The 19,363-nt window shown below is 37.7% G+C and overlaps 1 protein-coding gene across 1 annotated transcript in view; it reads left to right on the forward strand.

The window, feature by feature from the left end:
* Positions 1–19,363, forward strand: part of FLT1 (fms related receptor tyrosine kinase 1) — a 185,068-nt gene that overhangs the window by 111,359 nt on the left and 54,346 nt on the right. The window contains exon 15 of the mRNA XM_004435289.3: positions 17,446–17,577. Coding sequence (XP_004435346.1) covers positions 17,446–17,577 — 132 coding nt within the window. The remainder of the gene's footprint in view (positions 1–17,445; positions 17,578–19,363) is intronic.

Genomic DNA, 19,363 nt, shown 5'->3' on the forward strand with positions numbered 1-19,363 from the left:
TATATTCAAAATTATGGAAGACAAAAACTTTCAGCCAAGAATACTCTATCCAGTGAAAATATCCTTCAGATATAATGGAGAAATAATATCTATCCCAGATAAACAAAAGCTAAGGGAGTTCATTGCCACAAGACCCCCACTACAAGAAATGCTCAAGAAGGCCCTCATGCCTGAAAAAAAACAAAAGAGAGAGAAAGGGGATACAAAGCTTTGAGCAAGGAGAATAATAGGTAGACAAAATCAGAAAAATTGCAGCTCTCTATCCGAATAGGTTAGCCAACAATTATAACATCAAAGATTAAGGGAAGGAAAACACCAAAAATAAATATAACCTCATCACTTTACACACAAACTCACAACACAGGATGGAATAAGTTGTGACAATAATAACTTAGAAGGGGAAGAGGAAAGGGATGGAATTGACTTAGTCTAAGGAAATAAGAGGCCATCAGAAAATGGTCTATTTCATCTACGAGATTCTTTATACAAACCTCATGGTAACCACTAAACAAATAATCAGAACAGAGACACATACGATAAACAAACAGAAAACTATCGTACAGAACTACCAAACTGAATTGGTAGTCTGAAACACACAGGATGAGAAACAAAGGAAATGCAAAAGAACTGGAAAATGAGCAATAAAATAGCAAGATTAAGCCCTCATATATCAATAATCACTCTAAATGTAAATGGATTAAATTCTTCAATCAAAAGACAGAGTGGCAAGATGGATTATAAAACAAGATCCAACAATATGCTGCCTCCAGGAAACACATCTCAGCTCTAAAGACAAACAGGCTCAAAGTGAAAGGATGGAAGACAATACTCCAAGCTAATGGAAAACAAAAGAAAGCAGGTGTTGCCATACTTATATCAGACAAAGTAGACTTCAAGATAAAACAGGTAAGGAGAGACAAAGAGGGGCAATATATAATGATAAAAGGGAACTCCACCAAGAAGATATATCATTTATAAACATATATGCACCCAACACAGGAACACCAAAGTACATAAAACAACTATTAACAAACCTAAAAGGAGATATTAACAACAACACAACAATAGAAGGGGATCTTAATACCCCACTTACATCACTGGATAGATCATCCAGACATAAAGTCAATAAGGAAATGGAAAAAAAAAAAGGAAATAGTGGACTTAAAAGAAAAACCAGACGAGATGGACCTAATAGATATATAGAGAGCGCTCCATCCAAACACAGCAGATTACACATTCTTCTCAAGCATGCATGGAACATTCTCAAGGATTCCCATATGTTGGGAAACAAGGCAAGCCTCTATAAATTTAAGAAGATTGAAATCATAACAAGCATCTTTTCTGACCATAATGCTAGGAAAATAGAAATCAACTACAAGAAAAAAACTGGGAAAGTGACAAAGATGTGGAGATTAAACAATATGCTACTGAACAACCAATGGATCATTGAAGAAAGTAAAGGAGAAATCAAAAAATAGCTTGAGACAAATGAAGAAAATACACCATACCAACTCATATGGGATGCAGCCAAAGTGGTCCTGAGACAGAAACTCACAGCAATACAGGCCCACCTTAACAAACAAGAAAAATCCCCAATAAGTAACCTTAAACTACACTTAACAGAATTAGAAAAAGAACAAAGCCCAAAGTCAGTAGAAGGAGGGAAATAATAAAAATTAGAGCAGAAATAAATGAAATTGAAACCGAAAAAAAACAGTAGATAGGATCGATGAAACAAAAAGCTGGTTCTTTGAGAAGATAAACAAAATTGACAAAAAATTCTTAGCCAGACTCACCAAGAAAAAAAGAGAGAGGCCACAAATAAATAAAATTAGAAATGAAAGAGGAGAAATTACAACAGATACCACAGAAATACAAAGGATTATAAGAGAATACTATGAAAAACTATATGCCAACAAATTGGACAATCTAGAAGAAATGGATAAATTCTTAGACTCATACAACCTTCCAAAACTGAATCAAGGAGAAATACAGGGCCGGCACCGTGGCTTAGCGGTTAAGTGCGCGCGCTCCACTACTGGCGGCCTGGGTTCAGATCCCGGGTGCGCACCAACGCACTGCTTCTCTGGCCATGCTGAGGCCGTGTCCCACATACAGCAACTAGAAGGATGTGCAACTATGAATTACAACTATCTACTGGGGCTTTGGGGGTAAAAAAAACAAAAATAAAAAGTGAATTATTTAAAAGAAAAAAAAAAAAAGGAGAAATACAGAATCTGAATCTGAATCACAAGTAAAGAGACTGAAACAGTAATCAAAAACCTCCCAAAAAATAAAAGTCCAGGACCAGATGGCTTCTCTGGAGAATTTTACCAAATATTCAAAGAAGATTTAATAGCTATCCTTCTTAAACTATTCCAAAAAATAGAGGAAGATGGAACACTTCCTAACACATTCTACGAGGCCAACATCACCCTAATACCAAATCCAGACAACGACAAGACAAAGAAGGAAAATTACAGGCCAATATCGCTGATGAACATAGAGACAAAAATCCTCAACAAAATATTGGCAAATCAAATAGAGCAATACATTAAAAAGATCACACACCATGATCAGGTGGGATTTATACCAGGGACACAGGGGTGGTTCAACATGTGCAAATCAATCAATGTGATATACTACATTAACAAAACAAGGAATAAAAACCACACGATCATCTCAACAGACGCTGAGAAAGCATTTGACAAAATACAGCATTCATTTATGATAAAAACTCTCAACAAAATGGGTATAGAAGGAAAGTACCTCAACATAATAAAGGCCATATATGACAAACCCACAGCCAACATCATACTCCATGGGGAAAAACTGAAAGCCATTCCTCTGAGAACAAGAACAAGACAAGGGTGCCCACTCTCACCACTCTTATTCAATATAGTACTGGAGGTTTTGGCCAGAGCAATTAGGCAAGAAAAAGGAATAAAAGGAATCCAAATAGGCAACGAAGAAGTGAAACTCTTGCTGTTTGCAGATGACATGATTTTATATATAGAAAACTCTAAAGAATCCATTGGCAAACTATTAGAAATAATCAACAACTACTCCAAAGTTGCAGGGTACAAAGTCAACTTACAAAAATCAGTTGCATTTCTATACCCTAATAATGAACTAACAGAAAAAGAACTCAAGAAGACAATCCCATCTACAGTTGCAACAAAAAGAATAAAATATCTAGGAATAAATTTAACCAAGGACGTAAAAGACCTCTCCAATGAAAACTATAAGATATTATTAAAAGAAATAGATGGTGACATAAAGAAATGGAAGGATATCCCATGCACATGGATTGGAAGAATAAACACAGTTAAAATGTCCATACTACCTAAAGCAATCTACAGATTCAATGCAATCCCAATCAGAATCCCAATGACATTCTTCATGGAAATAGAACAAAGAATACTAAAATTCATATGGGGCAACAAAAGACCCCAAACAGCTAAAGCAATCCTGAGAAGAAAGAACAAAGCTGTAGGCATCACAATCCCTGACTTCAAAATATACTACAAAGCTATAATAATTAAAACAGCATGGTACTGGTACAAAAACAGACACACAGATCAATGGAACAGAACTGAAAGCCCAGAAATAAAACCACACAGCTATAGACAGCTAATCGTCGACAAAGGAGCTAAGAACATACAATGGAGAAAGGACAGTCTCTTCAATAAATGGTGCTGGGAAAACTGGACAGCCACATGTAAAGAATGAAAGTAGACTATTTTCTTTAGCCATACACAAAAATTAACTCAAAATGGATCAAAGACTTGAAGGTAAGACCTGAAACTATAGAACTCCTGGAAGAAAACATAGGCACTACACCCTTGACATTGGTCATAAAGGGATCTTTTCAAATTCCATGTCTACTTGTACAAAGGAAACAAAAGAAAAAATAAACAAGTGGGACTTCATCAGACTAAAGAGCTTCTGCAAGGCAAATGAAACCAGGATCAAAATGAAAAGACAACCCACTAGGTGGGAGAAAATATTTGCAAATCATATATCCAACAAGGCGCTAATCTCCAGAATGTATCAAGAGCTGACATAACTGAACAAGAAAAAAATAAACAACTCGATCAAAAAATGGGCAGAGGATATGAATGGACATTTTTCCAAGGAAGATATACAGATGGCCAATAAGCACGTGAAAAGATGTTCAACATCACTAATCATCAGGGAAATGCAAATCAAAACTACACTAAGATATCACCTTACACCCATTAGAATGGCTAAATCACCAAGACAAAAAATAACAAATGTTCGAGAGGTTGTGGAGAAATGGGAACCCTAATTCACTGCTGGTGGGAATGCAAACTGGTGCAGCCTCTATGGAAAACAGTATGGAGATTCCTCAAAAAATTAAAAATAGAAATACCTTATGATCCAGCTATCCCATTACTGGGTATTTATCCAAAGAAATTAAAATCAACAATCCAAACAGGCTTATGCACCCCTATGTTCATGGCAGCATTATTCACTATAGCCAAGAAGTGGAAGCAACCCAAGTGTCCCTCGACTGATGATTGGATAAAGAAGATGTGGTATATATATACAATGGAATACTACTCAGCCATAAAAAAAGACAAAATTGTCCCATTTGCAACAACATGGATGGACCTGGAGGGTATTATGTTAAGCGAAATAAGCCAGACAGAGAAAGACAAACACCGCATGATTTTACACATATGCGGAAGATAAACTAACACATGGACAGAGAGAACAGTTTGGTGGTTACCAGGGGGTAGGGGGGCTGGGGGTGGGCACAAGGGGTGAAGGGAAGCATTTATATGGTGACTGACAAACAATAATGTACAACTAAAATTTCACAATGTTATAAACTATTATGACACCAATAAAAAAATAAAATAAAAATTCGAAGTTGATATATTCACAGCAAGTTTAACAAAATTTTGGTACTTTAATCTAAAAAAAAAGTCAAATCAAGAAAGCTCATTCCTCCTCCATCCCATATTCAAGTGATAAACTTGATTTTTGCATAATCTCTTGCTACTAAGGACCCTTAAACAGCTAAAGTAGCCATCTCATTCAACTCGGTCACAATTAAACTGACCATCACTGAAAAATAAAACAAAACACAGAGAACATACTATATACCATGCCCCCCCAACACATACACACTTTATAGGGGGCCAGTCTTCTGATGGAATGGGTTTTGGTTTGTCCTTTTATTGCTTTAATCAAAATTGTAAATTGTTAAGTATAAACCTACTTTTCTTGCTTCAAAAATATTTCATCATTTTATATACAGTCAATATTATAAAGGTTTGCAAATGTTTAAGTATTTGGATCTACATAGCTTTTAAACATTCATTGGATGGCTCTTCGCTGATGGTAAAGAGGCCTACATTTCATTTTTTAAACTACCATTATTTATTTTAATTAAATAAGTAATACATGAATACATTTTCATTGTTAAAGATCACATAGTACAGAAATAGAATAAGCTATAAAAATTTCCCTTATTGAGAATTAACACATGATAACTGATGTGTATTTTGTCAACAATTTTTCCAATTTTTACCTATTTATGTGCATATATACAAATATGGGGCATATATATAGGTGGGGCAAATGTAGGGTAAATGATAAATGGGATTCAGTCATTCATTCATTCAACAGCTATTCACTGAGAGCCTGCTCTGTGCCAGGAATATACTAGGTACTGGGAACAAGCCAGGGACCTTGAATTTACATTTAATCGGAAAAGTATAGGTAATAAATTTAATAAACAAACAAAACTATAAGCATATAGCATACAGTCAGATAGTAATAACTGCTATGATGAACAAAACAAGATAATGGATTACAGTGAGTGACTAGTGCAGGTATATGAGAAAGCCAGCATCTCTAAGATAAATTTGAATTGAGATCAAACTACGTGTTTTATGACTTGCTTTTATCACAATATATCTTGGAAGTCTTTCTATGTCAGTACATATTGTTCTGCCTCATTCTTTTTAGTGACAATATACTATAATACGGAATGCATTCTCATAATTTATTTAGCTACTCTACTGATGGAAAAACACTTTCTTGATTCTAACGTCTTATGCAGTGCAATATTATTTCTCTGTCTTAAAAATGGTCATAGAAACCCTACTTCACTATACTCAGAAAGGCCACCTTAGGTGAATGGCTATATCCTGCAGTATAAATGCATCCAACCTCATGGTGGGGCTTTGGAAAATCTGAACACATCACAAGAATTTACTGGGGCAAGGATGAATGCATGTATGTGTACATGTGTGTGCATGCATGTGTGTGTGTTTACAATTTATAGGTATACATAGTTGATTGTTAAGGTTTGATAGCCAATAACCATAGAGTTAGCACCACTTGATATATTTTTTAAATGCCTGAATCATCTTGAAATACTTCATTAGAACAGCAGCAAAGTTCACAATAAAAGGGTACAAAAATGCTTTTCATTTTTAAATATTTAGAAATACATGTGCTTTTGGCACAGTTTCAAGGTGCTCACTTCAACCATAACCCCTTCAAGTCAATCAGTTTACAATTTCTTGAAAGCTTTTGGAAAATATTCTGTTATCATAACTCAACTTTGTAAGTTAAACTAGTGAAGCAATAGACATTATCCCAAATGAAAGGACCTTTGTTTGTGGCTTTTCCCTTATTCAGTGGTTACAAGGAGAAGAATATTATACAGCTTTTTTCACCACTGTCCTCAATCTTGTTCTTTTCTAAGAGCTCTTCTTCTTTCTCTGCCTTTTTCATGGCTAAAGAGCAAATAAACTCATCAGGGATCACATTACCTATCATGTCTCCTTTAAACCATACATTTTAAACATCTCATAATTTTCTTCCAACTTAACAAGACTGCTTTTCACTATGTCTCAGATTATTACACACTTCACCAACTTCTTTTTTCTTACATCTACAGAGGCTTTGCCATTAAGCTTGATCTTAGGGTAAAATTCCCAACAGAGAAGGAAGAAGCCACGTGGTAATCATTTGAAAACATTGGAATCATCCATCTTTTTAGTGACATTTAATGAGTCCATCACCCTTCATTTCTCAATTTTGTCAGCCTTTTCAGTTTACTAAACTTGGATTTCTCTTCCCCAGAAATAGTTTTCCAAACCGGACTGCATATAAAAAATCTCCTTTGTGTTCTTTATGGGAAGTCAATGAGACGTCCTGTCTCTAGCTTCCTTGGGTCACCTTTAGCCATCTTGAATCTATATTTTGGTTCTTCTGGTCCTTAGTTCAGATTCAACGCTTAGCTAATCAATTCCTTTAAGGTATGATTATTTACTATGTACCTAGAACAATATACATCATCATCATCATAGCTACCATTTATTGAAAATATATCATGTGCCAACTTCAAAGAATTTATCATTTAGTTGGAGAGCCAAGACTATCATAACAATAACGAACAAAACTTACTTTTTATTTTATTAAATCTTACAAACACATATTAATTACCTACCATGAGCCAGACATTTTATTATATTCTAGAGAAAATAAAAATGAGCAAAACTTAGTCCTTACCTTTGAAAAACTTACACGTAGTAGGTACAAAGTCAATTCATAAATATACAACATAAATGGTATAAAATTCTACTGGATACATATTAGCACCTCTGATTTGGGTGATCAGGGGAGGCTTTATGGAGGAGATGTCATCTGAATTGGACTTTGATGGGTGAAGAAGAGAGTTTTTTGTGTGTGTGTGAGAGGAGGATCAGCCCTGAGCTAACATCTGCCAATCCTCCTCTTTTTTTTGCTAAGGAAGACTGGCCCTGGGCTAACATCTGTGCCCATCTTCCTCTACTTTATATGGGACGCCGCCACAGCACAGCTTGCCAAGCGGTGCGTCGGTGCGCGCCCAGGATCCTAACCGGCGAACCCTGGGGCCGCCGCAGCAGAGCGCGGGCACTTAACTGCTTGCGCCACTGGGCCGGCCCTGAGAGTTTTGATGATGACGATTAATTTAGCCAAACTGGATGGACATAATGCTCTCTAAGTCAGAAGGACAGATGAGCAACAAAACAAGTCACTGGTCAGACTAGTAAGCCAATTTAGAAAAGCAATAAGTCAGATTTTTGTGTAAGGAACAGGAGGCAAATACATGATGTGCATTTATTTAATCAAATAGGTGAATCCAAAAGCTCTATAGATTTATTTATTCAGTGGTGAATTGGATTAAAATTCTATTCCATGTTCTTCCCTGGGCAAAATGGGAATTTTATTTTATATAAAATGTCAAGATTGTCCTTCACCTTCTGGTATAATGGGAAGAAATAATATTATTTACAAAGTCCCTTGAAAATACTAAAAACTGAAGGGGTCATGCACACTATATGTTTAAATTTAGACTGCATCCCATGGATAAATATACAGACCAATATGGTCACAAACTCTGATCCACAACTCTCATCAGCAACCAACACAACAGAAAATTCAACTCCTTACCCTGAGTCTCATCATCAGATTCCTAGGAGTACATTACAAGTTCCTGCAAAAACAACTCAGTGCAAAGTTTTACTTGACCCTTTGGGACTAATGTTTTAGCAGACCTATGAAACTACCTGAATTTGCATGTCTAAGCTCTAGGAACTGGAGCTCTTTGAATCTTCAGATGATAACATTAAACGACATACAATTTTACAGACTCTCAGGAGAGAGGTTATAAGTCCATACCACTGCATAGGGAGCTAGCATTAACTACTACCTTAGCTTCATAATATTCAGCAAACATTGCAAAGCTTGCTCCCTTCCTCACCCTCTAAATTCCATTTTCCATTGTCTTGGTTTATTTGGACATTTCCTCAGTTACTGAGTGTCTGCTGTCTGTTGGCACAGCACTAGACACGGAGGACTCAATAATGAATAAGGCAGAGTTCCTGCTCTCCAAGAGCCCACAGTGGAGTGGGCAAGTAAGAAAGTAAGCAAATTTACTACAAAATGGTAAGTGCCGGAGTAGAGGTATGTGCAAGGTGATACAAGAGTAACAGAGAAGGGGCCTAAGAGCATCAGAAGATGCTTTCCAGAGCAGCTAATCCTTGAGGTAAACATTAATAACAAGTAAATGTTAATCAAGTAGCCAGGTCAAGAAAGTAACATGAGCAAAGTCACTGAGGCTTATCATGAACTGCCAGTAGATCAGTATGGGTCAAACCAAGGATATATTTAGACATATAGCAGGGACAGAAACTGGAAAAATAGGCAGAGGTCAGATCATGAAGGTCTTTACTTAATAAAAATATAATAGTGTATCCCCATGTACATCCTCTAGGTCAAAGTTGTGTCTAATTTACCCAGCATACACATGTTTATTGGCCCTCACAGCAAATTTATATAAGTTGATTTGGTTGCCAAAATTTAAAATCACGAAAAAAACATGAAAAGTCCAAATTTCTGTCTTCTCTTTAAAACTCAGATGACAGCACTGAACTCAAATCCCCAAATTCCACCTGGTTACAGCTAAGTTAATGCTTCTCCCTTCAGATGAGAGACAGGCCTTCTATGCTCCACAGACAGGCTCCTTCCCCTGATCTCATTCCCAACTCATTTATGTTATGTGCCTGGCCCCTGAAGACATCTACATTTGCAAATCCTGCTCTGTGCCCTGTTGGTCCAATCTGATACAGCTTCTTATAGTAATGGGAAATAAACCATAAGTTTCCATGGGAATTGTTATGTTCTTAGTGGTTGGAAATTACTTAGGCAGTCCCTCTAGAAGCAAGCTGGGGGCCGGCCCTGTGGCTTGGTGGTTAAGTGCGCGCGCTGCAATGCTGGTGGCCTGGGTTCGGATCCCGGGTGCGCATCGAGGCACCACTTCTCCGTCCATCCTGAGGCTGAGTCCCACATACAACAACTAGAAGGATGTGCAGCTATGACATACAACTATCTACTGGGGCTTTGGGGGGAAAAAATAAAATAAATAAAATCTTTAAAAAAAAAAAAAAATTAAAAAAAAAAAAAAAAAGAAGCAAGCTGGCCTACAATTAAATTATCTCAACAACACAAAGAAGAGCATCATTTCTAAGTGAATTCTACATGTTAGTTCTAATGACTAACACCCAAAGGAGAAAGAGAAAATTCAGATAGAATGACTCTTCAAAGAACCCAATTCCATTTTGCATAACAAAAATTACAACATTATCTAGGAATAAATATAACTAAAGAAAAGCAAAATATTTAAAGAGAAAAATCATAAAACTATTAAATGACATAAAAGAAGACCTAAATAACTCAACGATATTTTATATTCTTGGATGGGAATATATATTATTAAGTTGAACCGTTTTTGAGCCTTTTTTGCAGGTCAAAATATTGGCAATTTCATTTGTTTCAATCTAAAAATAAATACAACAATTTCCCTCAAATTATTATATTCATTGGACTTCCCATCAACATCCCAACAGTGCTTTTTACAAAATTTGACAAGCTAAACTTGAAATTCATATTGAAGTATAAAAGTCAAGACAATTCTGAAGAAGAAAAAGGGATCATACCAAATATCAAGATGTATTATCAAGCAATCCTAACTTGTGTGAGACAGAGAAATAGGTCATTGTGAACCAGTAGAGAGCCTAAAAACAGAACCACAAATATATGGAAACTTAGTATCCACCAGGGCTGGCACCATAACTCAGTGGGAAAAGAACAGATTTTTCAGTAAATGATGGGATAATTGGCTAATTATATGGTAAAAATTAGATTCATACCTCACACCATACACAAATCCTTCCCCAAAAGAAAATCCAGATAGATTAAAGACCTGAGGAAAGGCAAAACTCTAAATAAATTTTTAAACAGATTTTTTTATTTGTAGAAGAAAGTATATAAGGGGAATGCCCTATGATATCAGAGTAGGAAAAGATTATTTTTAAAACAAGTAACAAAAGCACAAAGGGTAAAGAAAAATATTGATGAATTTGACTACATTAGAACTTTAAAAGCTTTTGTATTAAAAATTCACCATAGGTCCGGCCCCGTGGCTTAACGGTTAAGTGCACGCACTCAGCTGATGGCGGCCCAGGTTTGGATCCCGGGCACGCACCGACGCGCCGCTTCTCTGGCCATGCTGAGGCCGCGTCCCACATACAGCAACTAGAAGGATGTGCAGCTATGAACATACAACTATCTACTGGGGCTTTGGGGGGAAAAATAAATAAATAAAATCTTTTAAAAAATAAATAAATAAATAAATAAAAATTCACCATAAACAAAGTTTAAAAGACTGTTCACAAAATGGGGGAAGACTTGCAACATATTTAACTGACAAAGGATCAGTATGCAAAACATATAAAGAACCCTAAAATCATTGACAAAAAGAGAAATAGGCTAATAGAAAAATGGGCAAAGGACATGAACGAGCAAGTCACAGGAAAAGAAGCCTGAATGGCCGACAAAAATGGAAAAAGATGTTTCACCTAACTAGTAATTGGAGAAATATAGATTAAAACCACAATGAATACCATTTCACACCCATCATTTTGCCATCAATTAAAACGTGATAACCCCAAGTTTTGGCAAGTATATGGGGAAAAAGGAACTCTTACTTATTGCTAGTTAAAGTGTAAATTGGCATATTTTCGAAGACAGTTTTGTAATAGTAGAGTTGAAAATAGGTATCCTATAACCCAGCACAAGGAGATGTATGTATAACAATGTACACAAAGCTATGTCAGATGTGCATTGTAACCTTCTCTGTAGCAGCAAAAAAGTGAAAACTATCTAACTATCCTGTAGTAGAGAACCAGATTTGTTTTTTAATCTGTAGCTTTTTTATACAATAGAATATTATATATCAGTTAAAAATGAACTCCATCTACATGTATCAATAAGGGTAAATATTAAAACATTGTTGAAAAGGAAAAAAAGAGTTGAAAAAGGATGCATACTGTATGATACCATTTATTTAGAATTTTGAAACCCATAAAACCATATTATATATTCTTTAGATACATACCTATGTAGAAAAAGTGCAAAAACATGCATGAGAATGATGTGCGCCAACTTTAGGATAGTGGTACCTCTGGAGAGAGAGGGAGAAGGCAGGGAGAAAGTATCTATAAATTTTATTCATATAAAAGAGAGAGAGGGGTCTAAAGCAAATATGGCAAAATGTTGACATCTGATTATCTTAATGGTGGCTACATGGGTTATATTTCTTCCTGCACTTCTTAAATGTTTGCAATTAATCACAATGAAAAAATTAAACTAAAAAGAGAGCCCTTTTTAAAAGGTGAGATCCTCAGTAGAAGAGAACCTGTATTATAGGGATCAGGTCAGATAACTGAGTATTACCAGGTTAAGACATTCCTAATAGGAATAAGTATGGACAGAAGATTTGAGAAATGGGAAAAATTTATAAGGGTAGTAACTGGTCTATTTTTGAGAGAAGGGAAATAAACAGCAAGAGCCAAGAATGAGAAAGGGCCTGATGAGATTTGTGAGTGGCCTATATGATGGTGACACATCAATGCCTTTGTGCCATTTATTATAGTGCAATGTGAGGACAAGTCAGAAAGAAGAGCTCTGCCTGTTGATTTTGGATACCCTCTCACATCATCTTCTCTCCTCCATGGAAAAAGGAACCTGTGCCAGATAATGTTAGCTCATCAGCATCCTTGGCACTATCCTCTCATCTCCACAATTACACATCTGCCTCCAAGTTCTTTGACTTTATCTGTTCATGGTTTTAGCCTTAAATTGGGACTTGAGTGATAGAAAATTGGTTGAGGGGCCAGCCCCGTGGCTTAGTGGTTAAGTGCGCGCACTCCGCTACTGGTGGCCCGGGTTCAGATCCCAGGTGCGCACCGACGCACTGCTTGTCCCGCAATGCTGAGACAGCGTCCCACATACATCAACTAGAAGGATGTGCAACTATGACATACAACTATCTACTGGGGCTTTGGTGAGAAAAAGGGGAAATAAAGGAAGAGGATTGGCAATAGATGTTAGCTCAGGACCAGTCTTCCTCAGCAAAAAGAGGAGGATTGGCATGGATGTTAGCTCAGGGCTGATCTTCCTCACAAAAAAAAAAAAAGAAGAAAATTGGTTGAGATTCAGGTCTGCTGCAACGGAGATGATTGTGGGTAGCAAGATAGCTGCTATTATAAATGTTCACTGCCCCTGACCACCCACTATCTAACCACACTTCTACTGTCTGTGATTGAAAAGCGTAAGGTATGGTATAAATGGCAAAGCTTTAAAGCTTTCACGTATCTCAACTGATCCTCATAATTATACCATTAAATAGGCAGAGCAGGTATTATTCTCATTTTACAGGTGGGGAAACAGCCCTAAAGAGATTAAATGATTTAGCCAAGGTTATGAGAGAGACCTCTCATTTTTTTCCTGTTATCTGAGCTTAGAATATTGGAACCATCTGGGACTCATCTCTGTCTATTCCTGTATCTAATAAAGCACCAATTCCTGTAGGTTGTTTCTACAAAGTGTCTGTTTCCATTTCTTCCTCTCCACTTCCTTTCTCACCATCCAGATTTGGATCCTCATCGTTCCTTACCTGAATTACAACTGGTGGGCTGGACTTCCAGATGCCACTTTTTCCTCATTCCAGTCCAGCCTGCATTCTCCTTCTAGACTAAACTTCCTTAAACATTGCTTTCATTACATCATTTCCCTGCTCAAAAATCGTTGTGACCCTCTCTTTCCTTCTACATTGAATGGAAACTCCTTAGCCAGGATTTCAAAGCTCTCCTTAATCTGAACTCACCTTTTCTACTCAAAACAGGTGCTTTGAAAATAAAATGGCTAACAAACACATGAAAGAATGTTCAAAGAAATACAAATTAAAACAAAAATCATTTTCATCTATCGAATCAGCAAAGTTTGTATTTTGTATTTTTTAGATGATACTGCTCACTACTGGCAGGAGAGTGATAACATCTCTTACCTTCGCTGGTAAAAGTGTTAATTGGTATAATCTTTTTGGAAGGCAAATTGGTTATATGAATCAAGAGCTTTTGACCTAATAACTGTTACTAGGGAAATCTACCCTAAGGAAATAATCTGAAACATAAAAATCTTTATGCCTAAAGATGTTAACTGCACTGTTATTTATAGTTGTGAACAATTAGATATAACCTAATGCCAATCAATAGTGTACATGTACATAATTAATGATTATATTAAAAGTATATAAGAACATGGGGGAATACTTATACTATGACATCAAAGAGTTGGGAGAAAGTCAGTATTAAAGTTGTATAATCATTAGGAGAAATCTTATGACATTTCACTACTGAATTTTTTTTCTTTCTCTCCCAGCACACTATTTCACACCTTTTTCTCTCTCTTCAAACCGCCAAAATTCCCTCCTCTTCCTCAGTTTAAACAGATGAACACCTCTTATTTATTACATTGTATCACCAAATTGCCCAATTTACCTGTCACTTTATACGCTACCATCGTTCCTGTTGAAATGAATTAACTATCCCTACTCCTATCCAAGGCCAATTTGGCCACTGAATTCCATCCCCTCTCACTTCTGGCATTATTCCTTCTGTCCCTTTCATCATCAATTTCTCTCTCTCTCTCTTCTGGATTATTCCTATCAGTACACAAGCATGCTGTAAAATTTCACATTTCAAAAAACAAATCACTCCTTGACCTCATGTTGTTCTCCAGCTACCTCCTTGAAAGTAACCTCCTCACCATCTCTACTCCATCACCTCCTGTTTTTTCTTTAAGTGACAGTAATCACGCATTTGCTCCCTTATTTCACTGAAATGGCTCATTGTCAAATTCAGTAGTCAGTTATCTCCCTTCCTCTTAGTCTCTCAGCAGTACTGAACATAGCTAACCATTCTGTCCTTTGTGAACTCTTTCCTTGGCTTCTAGGAACCACGGTCTCCTGTTTTTCTCGCCACCTCTTGGGCTACTCCTTAGTCTCTGTTGCTGCTTCCTCTTCCTCTTCCTCTAAGTTCCCAGTGCTCAGCCTTCAGACTTGCTGTCTTCTCTATCTGGACTCACTTCCTATTTGGTTAGTTTTCATTCCCATGGCTTTACACGCCTTCTATATGTTGATATCACATAGCTGTCTCTAATCCTGATCTCCTCCCTGAGCTCCCAGTGAAACTTCCTTTTGGATGTGCAATAGGCACCTCAAACTTAATGTGTGTGAAACTGAACAGAACTCTTGATTTTTCTCCCTCAAACCTGCTCCCCCATGGGAAAGGGACCATTACTCTCCTAGTTGTTCAAACAATTAACTTTGAAGTCAAATTTTTATTACTTTTTCACATACTACATGTTCATCCATAAGCAAGCCAATTGGTTTTGTCCTCAAAAATATCCCCAAAGCCACCAATTCTTACCACTTCCAACATAGTGACTCTAGGATAAAGCCACCATATCTTTCCTTGGACAACTTCACTAGCTAGCTAACTGCTCTCCCTGTTTCTATCCTTGTCCCCATACAGTCTTGTAACCCTTCAATGGCTTTCTTCTGTGCTTAGAGTAAAATCCTTAATCCTTACCATGGCCTGTGGGGTCATACATGATCTGGGCCCTGCCTAGCTCTCATCTCTCCTGCTTGCTTACTATACTTAGACTCAACTGTCTTTTCACTGTTCCTTAAACAAGCTCATTCCTGCCTGAGGGATTTTATATTTGCTACTCCCTATGTCTGAAACGCCCTTTTCCAGATCTTCAGACGGCTCACTCTTTCCCATCTTTCAGGTCTCTGCTCAGATGTCACCTCCTCAGAGAGCCTTCCCTAAACACCCTATCTAAAGCAGCCTTCTCACCCTCCTTAACCCCTGATTCTCTTAATTTGGTTGATTTTCTTCATAGATTTTATTGCCACTTGAAATTACATTATTTGTTTGTAATTCTCCAAAACTATAATTTAAGCCTTTTGTAGGCAAGGATTTATTTGCCTTGCTTATTATTGTATCATCAGCATGTAGAACAGTGTCTAGTACATGATAGGAGCTCAAAATATTTATTATATGAATGAACAAACTGTGTAAAAAAGTCCACTTTAAAAAGACTAAAGGAAAAATATCTGGGAGGTAAGACTGTAGGTTTCTTTGTTTGTTTACATTTTCTTTATGTTTTCCAGTATTTCTCAAATTTTCTATATTGAATATATCTTTTATAATCAGGGGAATAAAAACTATTTAAACTAACAAAATATAGCCTATTGTCCGGTCAGGCCCATTTTATCACAATTCCAGAACAAGTGCTCAGTGCACATTCATTTCAGCATCACGCATTTCCTCAGGCCTTCCTTTCTCCCTTCACCTCTGATACTCCTTTTAACCTCAACTCAAGGCCCACCTCCTCCATTCTGCCTTCCCTGAGTATTCCTATCCTCACTGATCTCCCTCCTTGCGCCAGACTGTGCATTTAATTGGTTATGCTATGCCACATTTATTCATTCTCATCCATTAAACATTTTTTTTTTGCTGGTGTGTGTGTGTATGTGTGAGAGAGAGAGAGAGAATATACATATGTGTGTGTTTGGTATTAGCTAATTTTCCCTCCTCAGCAGATACCATGTCTCAGCCTGCACCCCACAAGGTTCTAACACACACTAATGGCAGAGTTAAGTACTGAATAAATACTTGGAGAAGTACTTGGTGTTGAAGCTTCTGGGTCTTGAAGCCAGGGTCCCAAAAATTCATGGTGCTCCTTCCACGCCACCATTTCCCATACTAATACTTCAGCTTATATCTACTGAGCATTACTATGTGCTGTGTAGTTGCTGTTCATTTTCCCATTTATCAAGCAGGAACTGCTTTCATTATTATCTTAAGATTGAGGAAACTGAAACTTAGAAAGATTAAGTAACTTGCCTAAAGTGATTAAGCTTAAAGTGGTAAGACTAGACTAAAACACAGCCCAACCTCTTGACCACAAATGAAACATGATTTTCGTTGACCCATACGCTACAAATGTAATGTGCTTTCAATCAAACTGCATGCTCTTGGTCAAGTTAATTAACCTCACCAAATCCCAATTTCCACATCTGTAAAACGGAGACAATAATACCATACAAGTTGGTTGTAAATGTCAAGATATGAATAGTATCTTGCATAGTGGCTAGTGCATAGCAGGCGTTGAGTAAATGATAGTTATTATTATTATATTTGCTACCTCCTTGATATTTGCTCTTTAAAGGTGGGTATGGTAGGCCCATCTCATTTCTTCTACACCAGTGACTGGCCTTGGTCAGTTCCGCATCTCCAACGCTGGGGATCAGAGCTCTGCCAAGGTGGTGAAGGTGCTATTAAAAAGCCTGGACCAGAGAAAACAAATAAGCAGCCCTGCCCCAGGTTAACTAGAGCTCGGATTTCCTTGTCTGAATGCATAATGATAGGAAGAGGGTTGTGTTACAGAAGTAGTTGTTTTTGTTTGTCTTCCAGGCCCACTAATCTAAACATCTCTCACTCTCAGGAGTTATTTTAGGACCAGGAAGCAGCACACTGTTTATTGAAAGAGTCACAGAAGAGGATGAAGGCGTCTATCACTGCAAAGCCACCAACCAGAAGGGGTCCGTGGAAAGTTCAGCATACCTCACTGTTCAAGGTAAACAGCTGCTTCAGAAAGCAACAAGAAACTCTTCAGACATCTATTTCCCTGTTTGTTTAACTTTCCACCTCCCCGTCTCCTGCTGCCGCTGCAGTCTGTTCCTTTCCCTTCTCCCTGCCCCTCTGGGAAGGGACTGTCTGGTCCCACCTGGCAAGGCAGAAGGTGAAGACACTGGCTTGGCCACCCTTGAGAGCCCACCATCTGAACAGTCTCCGTAAGGGAAGTAGTTCCTGGAAGAGAGGAAAGCCAGCTGCTGCCAGAGTGATGACACTGACCCACAGAGAATGGCTGGAGTGGCCACACCTGTGAGAAAGAACTCCACAAAGGAAGAAGACGGGTGTAGATGGGTGAAAAAAACCCACACAGTGGAAATTGTTCATCCTTTTTCCTTTTCCAATTCCCACGAGTTAGACATAACGCTGCTCTTCCAAATATTTTCATAAGCTGGGCTTTAACACAAAATAGGCTGCAAAATATTATCAGAGAGAAGCAACACATAATAAATACACCACATTTAAGAAAAATATTCCAAGTGCTTCCTCTTCACAGGCCTCAGATAGTTTGTTGAGCAGCAGAATCCAAAGAGGCCTACTCCTACCCTGGACTAGGGCCATATGGTTTCCATCTAGAAAACAGTTTACACTTCAATTTCTATTCTCCAATGCCAAGAATCATCCAAAATGTAATATTTACAGCATCATAAAATATCAAACTGGTACCTCTTAACTGGAAATATCTACGGTACAGGTTTTACAGGAAAGATGAAATCTTTTCAGTAGCCTATTTCCCCAGTAGACTTCAGAATATGCAAGTATTTCTGGGGGAGGAACTAGGGAGAAGGCAACATACATCAATTCTTCTGCCCTTGACACTTAACGTTGCTTAAAGATTGTAACTCTGAGAATTCAGACTCCTTTAAAACAGAAAATCATCTCCATTCTTTTATAAGGAGATGACTTTAGGCAATCTCCTGAAAAATCTGAAACTACTCTACCCCAAATTTATACTTTCAGAAAAAAGTCAAAAGTAGCATTCCCCAAATACTTTCAGTAATGGTCCTGTCTCCCGAATAATCCTTGTTTTAAAGTATTCTTTCAACTCTTCTGCTTACACATGGAGAAAACAATTTATTAAGTGTGCATCCCTCTTTAACACCTCCTTCTTCAGAAGCTTGTTAATTTATCTTTGAACAAGGCCTCCACATCAGGCCGGGAAGGGACCTAGATCTGAGAGAGGGGTAGCAGCACAGAGCAAAGAGAACCTCCTAATCCTCCGAGATATTTTCCCCCCATATCCTCACAACAACCCTATAAGATACATAGAGCAGTTATTATGAAACCCCAGAGAGGAAAGAAATGACTAACCTAAATCCTATAGCCAGGTAATGGCAGCCCTGCATTGAAAACTGGGCTCTCTTCTTAGACTCACTCCAGCCTACCGCATGGCTGTCTTCCCTTGCCATGTGTCTGTTCCCACTCTTCTCCACTAGGGAAAGTGGGTTAGCAATGGCTGGGCACCTGATGGCTTGGGAGAAGCCCTTGCCTGAAGCAGAGATATTTATGCAAGTATGTAGGTCTCCCCAAAGCCTTTACTTCCTTTCCCTTCTCCTTTCTGCCAGGCTGATCTAGGTTTCCTAGAAGCCACACTGCTTTACAGCATCTGTGAGTTTCTTCTGCCAGCAGTCATGACCACCATATTTGCCATAAGTCTGCTCTCCAGGAGGCCTGCTGTTATCCTTTTGAGGTCCACGGCCAGAGCAGTGGCACTGCGGAGCCTCTCAGAC

Source organism: Ceratotherium simum, chromosome 10 (genome assembly GCF_057802395.1).
Source record: "Ceratotherium simum simum isolate JZ-2026a chromosome 10, ASM5780239v1, whole genome shotgun sequence".
NCBI classification, from domain to species: Eukaryota; Metazoa; Chordata; class Mammalia; order Perissodactyla; family Rhinocerotidae; genus Ceratotherium; species Ceratotherium simum.